Source organism: Alosa sapidissima, chromosome 12, assembly GCF_018492685.1.
Source record: "Alosa sapidissima isolate fAloSap1 chromosome 12, fAloSap1.pri, whole genome shotgun sequence".
NCBI classification, from domain to species: Eukaryota; Metazoa; Chordata; class Actinopteri; order Clupeiformes; family Clupeidae; genus Alosa; species Alosa sapidissima.
This window is the reverse complement of record NC_055968.1, coordinates 8,499,509-8,516,475: the sequence shown is the minus strand read 5'-3', so window position 1 is coordinate 8,516,475 and position 16,967 is coordinate 8,499,509. Positions and strand designations below refer to the sequence as shown.

General features: G+C 43.2%; 1 protein-coding gene across 3 annotated transcripts in view; it reads left to right on the top strand.

The window, feature by feature from the left end:
- The window catches only part of ttc39a (tetratricopeptide repeat domain 39A), a 41,388-nt gene extending 25,043 nt beyond the window's left edge, over positions 1-16,345 (top strand). For all 3 annotated transcript variants that reach the window (XM_042111710.1, XM_042111711.1, XM_042111712.1), the window contains 13 exons: positions 3,323-3,387; positions 3,654-3,753; positions 4,604-4,669; positions 5,064-5,172; positions 8,107-8,174; positions 8,326-8,385; positions 10,035-10,196; positions 11,136-11,227; positions 11,425-11,545; positions 11,890-12,001; positions 13,439-13,553; positions 14,835-14,951; positions 15,431-16,345. In XM_042111710.1, coding sequence (XP_041967644.1) covers positions 3,323-3,387; positions 3,654-3,753; positions 4,604-4,669; positions 5,064-5,172; positions 8,107-8,174; positions 8,326-8,385; positions 10,035-10,196; positions 11,136-11,227; positions 11,425-11,545; positions 11,890-12,001; positions 13,439-13,553; positions 14,835-14,951; positions 15,431-15,551 — 1,308 coding nt within the window. In that variant the 3' untranslated portion in view covers positions 15,552-16,345. The remainder of the gene's footprint in view (positions 1-3,322; positions 3,388-3,653; positions 3,754-4,603; positions 4,670-5,063; positions 5,173-8,106; positions 8,175-8,325; positions 8,386-10,034; positions 10,197-11,135; positions 11,228-11,424; positions 11,546-11,889; positions 12,002-13,438; positions 13,554-14,834; positions 14,952-15,430) is intronic.
- Positions 16,346-16,967: the final 622 nt, after the last annotated feature.

The window sequence follows — 16,967 nt, the reverse complement described above, 5'->3', positions numbered from 1 at the left end:
TCAATCTGGGCTTGTATGGCATAGTATAGTATATATTTTTTGATCCCGTGAGGGATTTAACCCAATCGGTGAATTAGTGTAACACAAACAGCACACAGTGAACACACAGTGAGGTGAAGCACACACTAATCCCGGCGCAGTGAGCTGCCTGCTACAACGGTGGCGCTCGGGGAGCAGTGAGGGGTTAGGTGCCTTGCTCAAGGGCACTTCAGCCGCGGCCCACTGGTCAGGAGTCGAACCGGCAACCCTCCGGTTACAAGTCCAGAGTGCTAACCAGTGGGCCACGGCTGCCCACTGGCATGTCTCGTAGGCAGAAAAAATTGGTTGCTCTCAAACACTGTCCATTTAATCAACAGAGTCAGTCTACTGATGAAGGAATAGATTAAATAGACAGATATGGAAGGTTTGCAAAGTGCTATTAGTATTTTTAGTACTTTCAAAATACAAAAATACAGTATTTCATTTTGATACATGGTGTGGCTAATGTATTTTGTAGTTTATTTTGATACACAGGTATTTGATATTTTATTTTAAAATACATTTTGATGTATTTTTTTCCATCCCTGTCAACAGCTAGAGCAGCCAGGCAGCTACAGTGCTACTCTGCGGGCATCTTTAAAATCATGCCCCCCAGGGGGTAGCACGGTAGCTGCCTGGCTGCTCTAGCTGTTGGCTGCAGCAACTTGGACAGCAATTGTTTTCGGGGTTTTGTCTTGTACCAACAATACTCAGTGACTTCGAGAAACAGAGATCTATGTAAAAAAATGGCCAGAGTTTTCCTTTAAAGAAGAACTATGCAGGTCTGGTTATTCCTTCGCTGTTTCTGGGTTTTCGCTGGATTTGGGCTCACATTTTTCACGACACAGCTCCCCCTGCAGCTTCGGTAGCAAGTGACTGCTATGCTAAACCCCCACTAGCTAGCGAGCTAGCCATCAAGAAACCAAGCTAAACACATACAGGGCTCACAATAAAATGGTCGAGCAAACACATTGTTCAAGAAACTATCAAACCACATTACAAAAACGAAGTTCACCCAAGGGTAGGCTACTTACAATTTCAACAGCAACAAAGCCAAGTCGGCGTCCGTTTTGCAGTCTTCTTCGAAACTACAATCTGACTACATTTTCGAGGCGCGATTGGATACTTCCGCTAAGTCACATCCGGTTTTCTTCAGACCGGGAACAGAAAGTTGCATGTTCGGTTTTTCTGTGGAGAAGCGATAGGGGGAGACGAAGCACCCATCATACGACCCAGAAAGTGTTGTAGAACCATCAGAACGACTCTCAACCTGCATAATTAAGGTCATTTTTGCTAAAAATTGTTGCATAGTGCTTCTTTAAGGCATCAGGAGGGAGGTTAATGAATACATTTGCATAGGCCTACTGCACAGCTATGTACCAGCTAGCTACCATTACAATCAAAGCCAACTCATCTACATCCAAGCTGGGTTTGAGGCTGCACACTGTGCAAAAGCACAACTGTTCGGGTGGGCAAGACACAATGCTTGGGTAGGCTTAGCCCCCCCTGGCCCCTGCCTAGAGCCGGTGTTATATGGTAACTGGCTTTCATGTTAACTGGATGGACTGTTTACTTTGCCTCTGGAGTTAACGTAACCGCCCCCTTCTTTTGCAGATGTGTTCAGCTGATGATTTAGCCTCCGATACCTGGCCGCAGATTCATCTGTTTAACTCAAGTTCAAATAGAAATGTTTGTGATGCTCCACTTTGTTGTTTAATTAAGCTTTACAACACGATGTGTCGGCGTGTCAGGTTGTCTGTAGTAGGCTACATACGCTGGACCATGAATATGCTACCAAATAAATAAAAGTAAATAAACTCCACGTGGGTCTCGAACCACTACTAAATTAAACTGCTTGCATAATAACCTGACACCAACATGCTTGCACCACTAACCAGTTGACACTTCCCAGCTAAATTGGTAATACTAGGCCTACTAGTAAATGAGGTCACCTAGTATGTTATTGTGTTTAGCAGGTTAACACAGCGGATTATGGTGACTGGCTACTGTGTTGTCTTGCAATGTTGCCCAAAGTAGCTTATCATGATTCAGTTTACAAACGTTTCACTGATTGCTGCCAGGCTGTGGCCGCCTCTACTTGAAGTGTCTTATTATGAACGCCAGCAAATAAATAAAATAAAATAAAAAAGTTCAACTATGAGATTCGAACTCGAATGACAAAACTAGAACTATAATCTGCATATTAACCTGATGCATATCACAACGAACGTGAAACATGCATTGAAATGCATAGGCTAATGTGCAGGAGAAGTCTATGTCTTCATTTTACACAAAATTTTACATATCACAAAAGATATGTAATATTAAATATCACAAGATACACGTAGGCCTAGGCTATTTACGTTCGTGTTTTGACATGTTAACGTAGGTTTGAGATGTATTGGATTTATAAATATTTTAATAATTGATTTCTTATCAAGTGATAAGTTGTATGTGGCTCAACAGGTTGATGCGTTGACAATGGTTTTTTTTTTTAGACTAGCCTACGGGTTCAATCCTCGCCATTCACAGTTTTTTAAATTTATACATGTTTAGACCAGCAATGCTTCCTCAATTTAGGCTGAAGATAGACTAGGTGGCCGCGGGCAGCCTGACCAGCAGTCAGTGAAACGTAAAAACCATTAAGCCTATCTATACTTTGAAGGTCTAAATGGCTTGGGCAATGTAGCAAGATAACACAGTAGCAGTTACCATGATCCACTGTGTAAACCTGCTACAAACACAATAACACACTAGGTGACCTCTTTTACTTGTAGGCCTAGTAAATAAGTATGGCCAATTTCGCTGAGAACTGTCATCCTGGTTAGTGGCGCAAGCAGGTTAATGTCAGGTTATCATGCAAGTAGTTTAATTTAGTAGTGGTTCGAGACCCACGTGGAGTTTATTTAGTTTTATTTATTTGGTGGCATATTCATGGTCCAGCGTAGCCTAGCCTACTACAGACAACCTGACACTTCCAACGCCGACACATCGTGTTGTAAAGCTTTATTAGGCTAAACAACAAAGTGCAGCATCACAAACATGTTTATTTGAACTTCAGTTAAACAGACGAATCTGCGGCCAGGTATCGGAGGCTAAATCATCAGCTGAACACACCTGCAAGAGAGGGGAGCGGTTACGTCAACTCCAGAGGCAAAGTAAACAGTCCAGCCAGTTAACATGAAAGCCAGTTACCGTATAACACCGGCCCTGGTGTAGAATGCAGCCTCCCCTCATAACACTGTTTTAGCCTGATTCTCCTTTTATCTTCTAATCACGTGTTGTATTTTGTCAATCACTTTAGGATGAAAACATGATCAGCTTCATCAAAGGAGGCATCAAAGTGAGAAACAGCTACCAGATATACAAGTAAGTCTTACAGAGTTTTTATGTTGTTCTCCTACAATGGTGACGCAAGGTGTGTTTGTGTGTGTGATGTTTTATGTCTTGGAAGGTGATGCCATCTGTACTTTCACTTTGTTTGTCCTTTTTTTTTCCATGATGTGAGCATACGTATATGGGGCTTAACACTGTTTGGATATTGTGATATTTTAATGTTTGTGTCTGTGTGTGTGTGTGTTTGTGCATTTGCTTGTGCGTGTGTGCACGTTCGCGTGTGTGCGTGCATGCTGCAGGGAACTTCACACAATCCTCCAGTCCTCTGGTTTTGCCCAAGGGGACAACCATGGCCACTTTGAAGGAGGGGTCAAGCTTGGAGTGGGAGCCTTCAACCTAGTGAGCACCTTTAATCCCACTTTGTGTTTCTAATGTGATATTCCTTATGGGTAGTGATGTGTTGTTGTATATGTAGTGGGAGTGTATATGAGAGTGATGTGGTGTTGTAGTGAGAATGTATCTTCTTATGGGTAGTGATGTGGTGTTGTGGATGTAGTGAGAGTCTATATTCTTTATGGGTAGTGATGTTGTGTTGTCGATTTAGTGAGAGTGTGCTATTGAACATGTGCTGATAGTGTGCTGGTTATAATGTATTTAAGCAATAGTCCAATCAGTGGAACCTACGGACTCGAGTAGCTTATCACTTTTCTAAAACGGTTACAACATACCTGACAAGATTTCATCAAATAAATGCACGGTAACAAGAAATGTAACGGATTTATTCCTAAATAATCATTCTTCTGCCAATCAATAGATTTCCTCTATCAGAATGGTTGCTAAGCAACAACGAGATGCAGCACCTCTAACTTTTGTATCAATTTGTGGTAGCACAGTAATATGGAATGAAATGTGGTCAACGTGAAGGGTTGGGGTGGGTTTTACAACGGCATCGAACGCAATTCAGCCAATCATAATTAAGGACTAGACCTATCCATTTTAGAAAGTAATTTTGTGCTGTATATGTAATCATAGCATGTGGTGTTTGTAGTGATGTGGCATGGGTAGTGATGCTAATAGTAATTATGTAGTGATAGTCATATATACTGTATGGTTAGCTGTGTAGGTACTCTATATACTGTATGGTTAGCTGTGTAGGTACTCTATATACTGCATGGTTAGCTGTGTAGGTACTCTATTTACTGCATGGTTAGCTGTGTAGATACTCATACTCTCTGCCTTCTGCCTTCAGATGTTGTCCCTGCTGCCCACTAGGACTCTCCGACTCCTGGAGTTTGTGGGCTTTTCTGGCAACAAGGTGAACTTTCTTACTGATGGGATTACTCATAAACCTGTGTGTGCGTGTGCATGCGTGTGTGTGTGTGTTACCTCTACTCAGCACCTGCATTTACACTTCAGACGTATTTGCATACTGTAGGTATCTTAAGAGAGGTGTTCTAATCAGGTGTGCATGTTTGTGTATGTGTGTGTGCATGCACCGTTTGTGTATGTGTGTGTGCATGCAAGCGTTCATCAGTGTGTGTGTGTGTGTGCATACATCCGTTTGTGTATGTGTGTGTGCATGCTTGCATTCATCTGTGTATATGTGTGTGTGTGCATGCGTTCCTCTGTGTCACGTGTGTCACTACATCTTAGCTGTTCAGATTTTCTCTCAGAGGCCCCTTATCTGAGCTGTGTGTGCGTGTGCGCAGGAGTTTGGTCTCCATCAGCTTCAGGAGGGTGCAGTGGAACACACCTTCAGATCCTTCCTGTGCAACATGCTCCTGCTCTGCTACCACACCTTCATGAGCTTCATCCTGGGTGAGCACGCTTCACCAACACCGTCCACCTACCACCAGCCCCTCCTCTAATACCAACCACCTACCACCAGCCCCTCTTCTAATACCAACCACCTACCACCAGCCCCTCTTCTAATACCAACCACCTACCACCAGCCCCTCCTCTAATACCAACCACCTACCACCAGCCCCTCTTCTAATACCAACCACCTACCACCAGCCCCTCGTCTAAAGGGGTGCACACACCGGCGCAGACAGTAGTGCGCTGTCACTTGCCAGGCACATCAGTGCCGACGTTGACGAGTGGAGAGACTTGCATAAAAGGACTCCTGGTTCATCTGGCACTAGAGTCTCACTGGTGTGGTGTGAAAGTAATTGTGGTGAATAATTACTTAATATTAATCTTAGACTGGCAAACTTCAGTAAACTCAGGAATCAAATTTATTCCGTTACAAGCAGAAAGGGTACAAAAAATGGACTATGGTCTATGTAGCCTATAGGCCTGTAAGGTCTAGGTTGGCCTGTAGACAACCTCTCTCTTCAGTTCTACATCCTTCTAGTCTTAGTCTAAGTCCAAGTCTAAATCTGACAAACATTGCAGTTTAGTTACTTTTGAATGCTTTAAACAAAGGAAGAATTTGGCGCCAAAACAAGCCCACTTGGTTGGTTCTCCACTTGGCATCAGACACACCTACTCACACCCACTTCACACCTATCTGAATAGCATGAGGAGAGATATCTTATATATCAGAAATATCACTTATAGAATGTTCCAAACATTCTCACAATCAAATCATTACAATCCTTGTACTGAGACTATCACAATGATACCGAACATGAATACATTTACATTTCATGACACATGGATACATTATATCAAGGTAACATCCTTTGTCCTGTGTACCTGATAGCCCTTGAACCAGTACATTAGCGTTTCATTGGGAGAGGGGAGGGTGTCTTTGTTTTAAACTAAGAAGGGCCACATGGATAACGGAAACTAGTCTAGAAATTAAATTATTATTAATTTTAACCGTAAAATTATTGCTATCAGGTGCAACATAGTTAGCAGAAGAGGAGGGAGGGATATGGGCTATTTGCATACAATAATTTCCAGTGTATCAGCCACATTGTGTATAAACCGCCTGACTGTATTCTATGCAAACTACCACGCCTATGTATGAACTGCAGTGTCCCCAGAATCACATTGGGCCTTAAGGAGGAGGAGAAATGCACTACCATGTATAGCACATCCCGGCGTATTCACCTGATAGCTGAAGACATTTTGCAATATCAATGTATCAACCTTGGTCAATAGGTGGGCAGTTATGGCATTTGCCCTCGCTGCAGGTCTATACCCTGGAGTGAGCAGGCCAGTTTGTACGGAACAATACAGGTACATCTCAGAAAATTAGAATATCATGAAAAAGTAATTTTTTCCCCGTAATTTATGTCAAAAAGTGAAACTTTCATATAATCCAGATTCATTACACATAAACTATTTCTATGTTTAATCTTGATTATTCTAATCTTCATGATTATATTGTACAGCTGAGGGGAATAAAAAATACAGTATCTCAAAATATTATAATAAAGAATTTAGAATACAGAAATGTCGACCTGAGAAGAGCTCTACTCAGCTAATTGACTGGCAATGGTTTCCTGAGCCTTTAATCTCTCAGTCTGGGCAGGGCAATGGACTTTTCCACGATATTCTATTTTTTTAGATGCACCTCAATACTTGATACTGGGCTGGTCCGTTTCAATCTGTACCAACAGTCCACTAAACTGCTAGCAGTAGCACCTTACCAATAGTTATGTTTTGAAAGTACATCATTAATGTTTCATATGCTGTTGGGAATGTTTTACAGAGTTGTGGGTTCATCTATAAGTTGTAAGAGGGGGAAATAATTAATTTAGTAAATACAGTATTTCTTCAGTGCAGCTATTCACAGGACATTTTGACCAGACGTTGATATTAACTGGTGTTAACTAAGAAAATACACACAAATACAGTAAACATTGCATTATAATATCTTCAGTAAGTTATGTGTCAGAAAGTTATATGGCACAGCAAATGGCACAAGTGATATCAATGCAATGTCTGGTCAAGATGTCCTTAAGAGGGGGGCGCTGTGGTGCAGCTGGCTACGGCGTCTATACCACATTTGGGTCCAGTGCCCACAGGGAGCCGGGTTCCAGTCCGATCCGGGTCATTTCCTGATCCCACCCTATCTCTCTCCTACTCACTTCCTGTCACTCACTTCACTGTCCTATCAAATTAAAGGCATAAAAGTCCAAAATATATATTTTTTTAAAATAATACATATTTCCTCCACCGTACACCTGAACCCTAGATGACCAAACTAACAGCAGAACTGAACACTGAGGCAGATATTAGCAGACATTTTGTTTTCTGCTGACATGCTCACAGCCCTTTGGTATGGTCTTGTATGGTATGGTAGTTGTCTTTCCTCTTTACACTACTAGACTGACACATATTTGTTGTCAACACATTGGTGACTATAGGTCATTGTATCATTTACACAGGTTTGTTTGTAGTATTTCAGTACTGAGTTCTATCAAGATAGGCTATCGTATCTTTAACTAGGCTAGCGTATCTTTTTCCTATGATGACTGTTGTATCTTAAACAATCCTCACTGTAGTTTTCATATCATGGCTATAGCATCCTAAACATCCTTACTGCAGATATCATATCATAGCCATCACATCCTAAGCATCCTCCCTGTAGTTTTCCTATGATGTCTGTCGCATCTTAAGCATCCTCCCTGTAGTTTTCCTATGATGTCTGTCTGCCGTGTCGTATCTCGAGTGATCACAGAGGAGTGTGCGAGGTCAGGTGGGGGTGTGTGGGGCAGAGGCAGAATCCGATGACAGATTTGGGTTGTGAGTTGTGCAGTGAGTCTCACTGACCCTCCTGCTGTGTCACCCATGCAGGGACGGGGGAGGGGGACGTGGAGGACGCGGAGAAGCTGCTGCAGCCGTATCTCAAGCAGTATCCCAAGGCAAGTCCAGACAAGCCTACTGCGTACACACACACACACACACACACACACACACACACACACACTCTCTCCTCTTATCACTGAGCTAGTCAGCGCTAGTGGCCATAGATGTCTAATATCTTTGTTTTGTTTATTTTTTTGTTCTGTGCAGGGCTCCATCTTTTTGTTCTTCGCTGGTCGAATAGAGGAAATCAAAGGAAACTTGGATGCTGTGAGTTCTAATGATGGAACCTGTGTGTGTGGTGTGTGACTCATACATCATATCACCCAGCCAGAACACCTAGTCAGAACACCCAGACCAGACTGAAGAGGGGGCAGCCGTGGCCCACTGGTTAGCACTCTGGACTTAACCGGAGGGTTGCCGGTTCGAGCCCCGACCAGTGGGCCGCTGCTGAAGTGCCCTTGAGCAAGGCACCTAACCCCTCACTGCTCCCCGAGCGCCGCCGTTGCAGGCAGCTCACTGCGCCGGGATTAGTGTGTGCTTCACCTCACTGTGTGTTCACTGTGTGCTGTTTGTGTTTCACTAATTCACCGATTGGGTTAAATGCAGAGACTAAATTTCCCTCACGGGATCAAAAAAGTATATATACTTATACTATACAGTGCTGACACTACAGTATAAGAGAAGGGAGAGGGGGAGAAAAACTGTGTGTTTTGACCAGGGCTTTGAACCAGATTTTTTTGTCAGTTGGTTCGTTCTGAACAGAAACAGTATTTTACCGTTTCCGGTTTTGGTTCCCACCCTAAAATTGACGTTCCCGAACCGGTTAGAACAAAAAAATATTGTTCCAGAACCGGTTAATAACGTTCCATGTCAGCTGTCGGAAAAAAATATACGTATGCTTTCAAAATGGCTATTAATAGTCACAATATTGTCTTTTAGACTCCACCCAACAGCAAACAAACACTAGGCCTCTGCTTTATACAAGTTGCACCAGTGTCTTCATATAGCCTTTAGCCTAAATAGTTTCCTGGTCAAACAAAAAAAGTATATTTTTGGTGGGTATTGTAATATTGGATTCTTGGATGCCTTCCCATTGTCTAAATGCCAAAATGAGGACTATTATGTTTATCCAAATAAATTAAAGCTGTAGCCTTAATGTTAATGCTAGGTTTTTCCAACAATGTTCGTCACGGCCTAGTAAAAAGAGAAAACAGGTGAAATGAAATCATTGAGATTTGGAGACCTAATAGGCCTTTTGATTGCCTGCTAGTGGCAAGCTCTGTCTGTCTGCACTCTCCATGCATTCATTGAATGACAGGTGGTGACCCTCACCATTTCACTGAAGACACAAAACTTTCCCAGGAACAAAAAAAGAACCGGTATTAACCGGTTACCACTATTTAAAAAAATCGTTTCTGTTCCGGAACATAAAATAATCATAAAGTTTCTGGTTTCGTTTCTGTTCCTAGCAAATGGCAAAAGTTTCTGGTTTTCGTTTTCGTTCCATGAACCGGTTCAAAGCCTTGGTTTTGACTAGACACTACTCCACTAGACATTGGTCACTGGTTCTTTCAGAAGATCTGACATATTCTGCACCATGTGCAAAGAAGACCTCATCTGATCTTATCTGAAACCATGCCTCATTTAATGACAACACCACACAATATTCAGTGGGCCTCTACGTTTATTTCTCCAGGCCAGAGCACTCATGGTATTACTGGTTACAATGGGATAGTAGCTTAAGTAGTAGCTAACCTTCCTCCTAATGCTATTGACCTCTACCAACCTTGTACATCTCTCTGTGTGTGTGTGTGTGTGTGTGTGTGTGTGTGTGTGTGTGTGTGTGTGTGTATATATAATTTGTGCGTGCGTACGTGTGTGTGTGTGCGTCTGGCTGTGCGATGTGATCTCCCCAGGCTATCAAGCGTTTTGAGGAGTGCTGTGAGGCACAGCAGCACTGGAAGCAGTTCCACCACATGTGCTACTGGGAACTGATGTGGTGCTTCACCTACAAGAGGCACTGGAAGATGGCCTACTTCTACGCAGACCTGCTCAGCAAGGAGAACGCATGGTCCAAGGTAAGGAAGGACGCCAGCAGGGCAGGGCAGGATAAAGATGGATAAGTTACAGTTAAGACGGCCTGGATGTTTTAGAGGCCATTTTTAAGTACCAATGAGAGACACTTGTATAAAGTGAGTTATTGGCAGTGCCACCTGGCCGTTCAAAATAGAGGCTGTTGGTAAGGACACGTCTTTTTTAAAGCAAAACTGGACATAAGAATAAATAGCATTTGGAAGCAAACTTGCTGGTAAGACCATCTTATGGCTAGGCAAGGTTGAAGGCAAGCTGACTGGGCCTTTTTCAAGAAGTTGTTGTCTGATAATAAACCTTTATTTAGGACATGCAAGACAAATCAAGGACACAGCAGTCAAGGTGCATAGCACACTCACCAGGGAGTGGAATAAAAAGGACCAACTCCAGCAGAAGCACTATGGACCTTTTTCACAGCAGCCATTTTTGACACAGGCCTAGGAGTTAATGATATTAACACTAATGATATTAATTAAGGTTCTAATTCTCCCGCACTTATATTGAACAGAGATTTCGTTATTGTAATTAGTAACACCTGTGCTTGCCTTACTATTTCATGTCAAAATGGCTGCTGTGAAAAAGGTCAAGGCCAACACCCACTGGTGGCGACATTTGGCGATCAAGAGAACAATTTTCTACACTTTGGCATTGACGTGTGTCTGAGGGTGCCAGAGGGCTTTGCGTCATTAAAAATAAGTTCTAAACTTTGGCGTCACTTGACACACATCAGACACCGCCAGTGGGCGTTGGCCTTTAGTAGTCTCAGAAGTGGCATCCAAAAAGCCGACGCCAGTGCAAAAGTGAGGAAAGGATAAGGCCATGCTTTAAGGCCCTGGCTGGGAGGCCTGCTGCACTCTGATTTGGCTGGAGGTGAGAATGCTGACATATTGACAGAGTGTTGAGCAGCGTTGCGTTTTGTCTTCCAGGCGACGTACGCCTACATGAAGGCCGCCTACCTCAGCATGCTGAGCCCAGAGGACCGGCAGACGTTTGGCGAGAGCGAGATCGACCTCTTCAGGTTTGGCCTTGTCATCACCCTACTGTTGACCTCAGTGCTTGTCATGCGCTTACAGAAACACACCCGCAGTCTTTGATTGTCCAGGAGGTTGTCTGTGAAAGAACACTGTTTAAATGCTCACTCTAAATCTGTAGAGGAAACATCTAAGAGATATGTAGAAGATATATTTGGTGGCTTATCGTCAACTGCTGTTACAGGCAAGTGCATGGACTTAAACAGAAGATTGCTGGGAAGTCTTTGCCTACTGAGAAGTTTGCCATCCGGAAAGCGAGACGATACAATGCTGAAAGATCTGTTCCTCTGCCAGCTCCTCCTCTGGTCAGTGTTAGTCTAAACAAACAAACAATATATGTGTGTGTGTGTGTGTGTGTGTGTGTGTGTGTGTGTGTGTGTGTGTGTGTGTGTGTTACATACAGAAGGTGCTATAGGCTTCAGTGTAATAAGATTGAGAGAGCTGATATGTGAAAAATGTTGTTTTAGCTTCAACATAATTGCGAGTTAAAACATCTTTCTACAGTAATCTGCCCAAATGTTATGTCATTCAATTTGGTTAGGCTTCCATTGGCTTAAGTGAGTGCAGGTTTTCGATATGCATTTGATCACATTTGAACAGCAGCGTGCACACTTTAAATTGCAACCCCATCGGTGTTGTTACGGTGCAGGAGATGATGTACATCTGGAACGGCTACACTGTGATTGGCAAGCACAAGGACCTGACGGAGGGGATGCTCAAGACCCTGGACGAGGAGCAGCAGAAGCTGGAGATGCACCCCAGTAAGACTATAGTTCTATGACTACCCCATATGCACCCCAGTAAGACTATAGTTCTATGACTACCCCATATGCACCCCAGTAAGACTATAGTGCTATGACTACCCCATATGCACCCCAGTAAGACTATAGGGCTATGACTACCCCATATGCACCCCAGTAAGACTAAAGTGCTATGACTACCCCATATGCACCCCAGTAAGACTATAGTGCTATGACTATAACCTGCGTCTCTTAACAGATATGTTTCCCATAAGCAGTGTTCCTTAAAAGTTAAATTACCCATAAGCAGTGTTTCTTAAAGGAGACAGCTAGAACTGCCAGGTAGCTACAGTCTGCAGGCATGAACATGGGAGTTCATGAACTTGCCCCCAAAGTCTAACACTGTAGCTGCCTCAACTCGAGCTAGGTAGAACAGATTGTTTTTTTCTTTTTTTTTCTTTTTTCCGCACCGACAGTACTCAGTGACTTCAAGAAACAGAGATCCATTAATTCTCCTTTAACAGTTAAATTACCCATAAGCAGTGTCTCTTAACAGTTAAATTGTTCCTAAGCGGTGTTTCTAAAACAGTTATTGTAAATTACCCATAAGAAGCGTTTCTTAACAGTTAAATTACCCATAAGCAGTGTTTCTTAACAGTTACTGTTAATGGCTGTCCCAGTAAGGCACAGCGCTGTGACTACCCCATAAACAGCAGTCTTCACCGTTTAATTAACATCCCAGTCTTACTACAGCTCTGTGACTTCCCTATATGTTGTGTTTCTTAACAGTTAGATGGTAGTCCCACTAAGACTATGCGTGAGTTAGTGTTTCTTAACAGTTAGATGGTAGTCCCACTAAGACTATGCATGAGTTAGTTATTCTTAACAGTTAGATGGTAGTCCCACTAAGACTATGCATGAGTTAGTGTTTCTTAACAGTTAGATGGTTGTCCCAGTAAGACTATGCGTGAGTTACTGTTTCTTAGAAACGTAAATGTAATGCACACCTTCTTTTGTGAGGTGCTGGCCACTAGTAAAAAGTTGAATGGTAGAAAAGTACCGCACACTCTGGCTCCAAATGAGAGGTTTTAATAGACAGACGTTTCGGCCTATAAGGCAAAATCTGATGAAGGCCTTATAGGCCGAAACGTCTTTGTCTATTTAAACTTCTCATATGGAGTTAGTGTTTCTTAACAGTTTAATAACTAAGTTCATGGTGAGACTTTGCATAATACATTGCAGAAAGGCATCAAGCAACTAGATCCAAATGTTGCTAAATATTGCCAGTGTATTGTTTCTTTGAAAAATAAGAACACTGTTATTTCAACCCTTTTTTTTTATTTTTTAAGCGGTAGTTAAGTCCTGCTACTGTCTCTGGAATAGCTATACGCTACACTACATGTGAGTAGCAGCTGGTCCACAAGGCCTGACGGAGCTTTATGAACTTGTGTCCTTCAGGGACGGACTTCACCATAGATGACCAGTGTGTGATCAGCCTTCTGAAGGGACTGTGCCTGAAGCACCTGGGCCACCAGGAGGAGGCGGAGCACTACTTCACCCTTGTCCTCTGCAAGTGAGTGTTCTCAGAACCCCCGAGAATGAGAGAAAAGGCGTCCGCTGACCACTAACAAGGCCCACGTGCACTTTTGGGGGAAAGTGTGATTCACAAAAAAAAACAGGATCAAATAACCATTTATTTTCAGGTCATTTATGTTATATTTATCAAGATATCATATTGTTTTGAACCAAGTCATTATGTCAAAAAACAAATTTGCAGACATGAGATAGGCCTTGTTCATTTTCAGGTGACTAAGTAGGAATACCACACAGACCAAGTTTGATACGTTTCATATCTAGTATTCTGCAAGGCAGGGGCTCCTGTAAGGCAGTAGAGCAAAGTAGCCAGATACTTAGAGGTCATTAGAAGTCGCCGGTATGTCACATACTGATAAATGTATACCCTACTTGTACTGTAAACCACTTGGGATGACCATGAGTGTGTGATGGATGAGATGTGAGATATGTCCTGGTAAGCAACAGCAGAGGGTGCTGTTAGCCTTAAGGTAATGATGAGCCCAATGACATCACTGTGGGGTTCTGTGTAAACACCAGAGAGAGAGAGAGAGAGAGAGAGCGAGAGAGAGAGAGGGCCTTCTCAATACTCCGTAAGAGTTAAAGAAACATACCCAGTATGAAAATGACATGAATCCTGTTTTAACCAAATATGAAAAGTGAATGCACGTTCCCTCTTCCATTAGATGTTTATCAAGTAAGTTGTCAAACATGACAAACAAACTAGTTTGCTTATTGACATGTATGCATATGTTTATGTTTTTTTATGCACCATGTTTTAGGTTTTTGTAGTGCTTACAGAGACTGGCTTAGACATGTTTAAAATATTAGCTTGGTAGCCGGGCCATGTTGACTGTTTGTATGCATTCTCCACACGATTCATTGACATTGTTTCCATCCATGCTTCTGGTAAGGCGCACTCTGTAATAAAATATAAATCATTGCGTCGTTTTTTAACCAACAGCTGGCGCTTAGTTACTGCATGGATGTTCCCATTCCCTAGTGTGGACATTGATATAACTGGACGTCAGAGAGCAGTTTGGATATCTTTGCCTGAGTCTGCCTGAGCCACTGAGCAGAGGTTGCTGATTGGTCGACCTCCGACAGTGGCCTGAGAAGCTCGCCTAGCTCTTTTCCAAACAGCAGGGCCTGCCAACACCGAGTTGCTGAGCTTCAGGCCGGCGGGCACTGCCAGGCTATTGGAATCTAGGCAACTAACGTCCTAAACGTTTTAAATGTTTCAACGACTTTGTGGCCCAATCTCTTCTTTCTGCCTTTGCAGTGAGACGCAGATCAAGTATGACCACTACCTGGTGCCCAACGCACTCCTGGAGCATGGCCTGCTGTGTCTGGAGCAGGGCAGAAGGGATGAAGGCATTAAACTACTTGAATCGGCCAAGTGAGTAGCTATCCATCCATCCATCCATCCATCCGGCCAATCACCTACCCTCGGCCAAGTAGCCGCTGTGCCATTTCCACATGCAGTAGGGCAGGCTACCCACACTGTAGGGGAGTCCTCCATCTGCTGCCCAACCGGCAGGCTTCCGTTCAGCTCATAGTTTGATGTGTCCCTCTCCTTCTCTTCACACCTTTCCTCTCTTCTCTCGTCTCCTCTCTCTTTTCCTCTCCTCTCCTCTACTATCTTCTCTCCTCTTCTTTCTCTACTCTCTTTTTCTCTCTTCTCCTCTCCTTTTCTATCATCCCTCTCTTCTACACTTCCCTCCTCCCCCTTCTCTCGTTTGCTCTCCTCTCCTCTTCTCTTCTTTCCTCTCCTCTACTCTTTTCTACTCTCCTCTCACCTTCTGATCTTTTTCTCCTCTCCTTCTTTCACCTCTCCTTTTTTTTCTCTCTCTGTCTCCTCTACTTTCCGCTCTGCAGGCAGAATTACAAGAACTACTCCATGGAGTCCCGGACACATTTCCGAATCCAAGCTGCTTTGCACAAAGCCAGAGGCCCCACAGGGGTGAACGGAGAGCACTGCACACCCTCCAGCCCCTAGCCTAGCCTAGCCTAGCCTAGCCTAGCCTAGCTGGCCCGAGGACCTAGTAAGGATCCTGGAGGTCTAGAGGTCTGGAGGAGGATGGTGGGACGAAGAGGACCCACACGACAACCACTGGAAACAGCCAGACCACTGGACTGGCCTTGCCATGAACCGCTGAGATCACCCTCTCTAAAGAACTCTCTCACTCGCTTACTTGCTCACATACCAACACACACACACACACATATATATGTATACACACACTTTTACTGTCCCATAAGGGCAATTTTGTGTGCAGAAATAGATTGTCTCACAAATAATCTGGTCAAGGAAGGTAAGCTGCACACAATAAATATTGTAATATACTCTCTCTCTCTCACACTCACTCACTCACACACAGACACACACACACATACACACACACACACTTAGTGCATGCAGAAAAACATAGAGACATAAACACCAGGTCATATGCAAGTGTGTAGCCCAGTGTGTGGAGTCAGCAGGTTTAGATTAATAACACTTGGATGGCCATGGACTTAGCCACAACTCCATATGTTCCCATGCACCCATGTACAGTCTATTCCCAGCCAATGGCCATACTATAGTCCTGCTGAACACAGACAATCAGTTCTTGCTCCCTCCTAAAGGTTAATGATGCTTTACGCACAACGTCCGTCACACCTTTCAGTTACCTAGGTGATCTCTCTTGCTTCAGAGTTCATTTGAATCTTGGTGATCCTTTCGTCTTGTCATAACACATGCAGTGATTTTATATATATATATATATATATATATATATATATATATACACACACACACAGTACATAGACACAAAAATATCAAAAGTGTGTATATGTGTGTATATATATATATGTATATATGTGTGTGTATAGTCTGACCCAATGTTACAGTTATAAATATCAGCCAAAACTTGCAAAGGACTTAACCAGCTCTGATCTTCATCAAGAAGTTATTGAAACAGCATAGTTATGTTGCCTCTCTGTGCTCTGTGATGTGCATGCCAGGACATCCTGTTGTATTACTCAAGTATCTAGCCAAATAGAGACATCATGCCCACTGGAAACCAGGGCTTCTATGAAGGCTATGCCTGCACTCACTCACCACAGCACATCTGGATGCATAATTATGTAGTTGTAACTGGTGGAGTGGTTGGTGTTCAGTCATTTCCTTTTAGTATTTATTCACTGCAACGACGTCTCTTTGTTATTGTTGTTACAATTGTCCAGTTTAAGAGGACTGATGATTGTGTCTTTCAGAAAGGCAGTGCCCCTTTTCCCTTTCACGCTGTGTGGACTTTCTCCAGATAGCCCTTGAGTGCAGTGGACAAGTGAGTCTTTCATATGTCTGCTGGGAGGCCTGGCCTTGCGCTCCATCCTCCCTGAGTAAAGCATTGACAGCCGGCCTGAAACG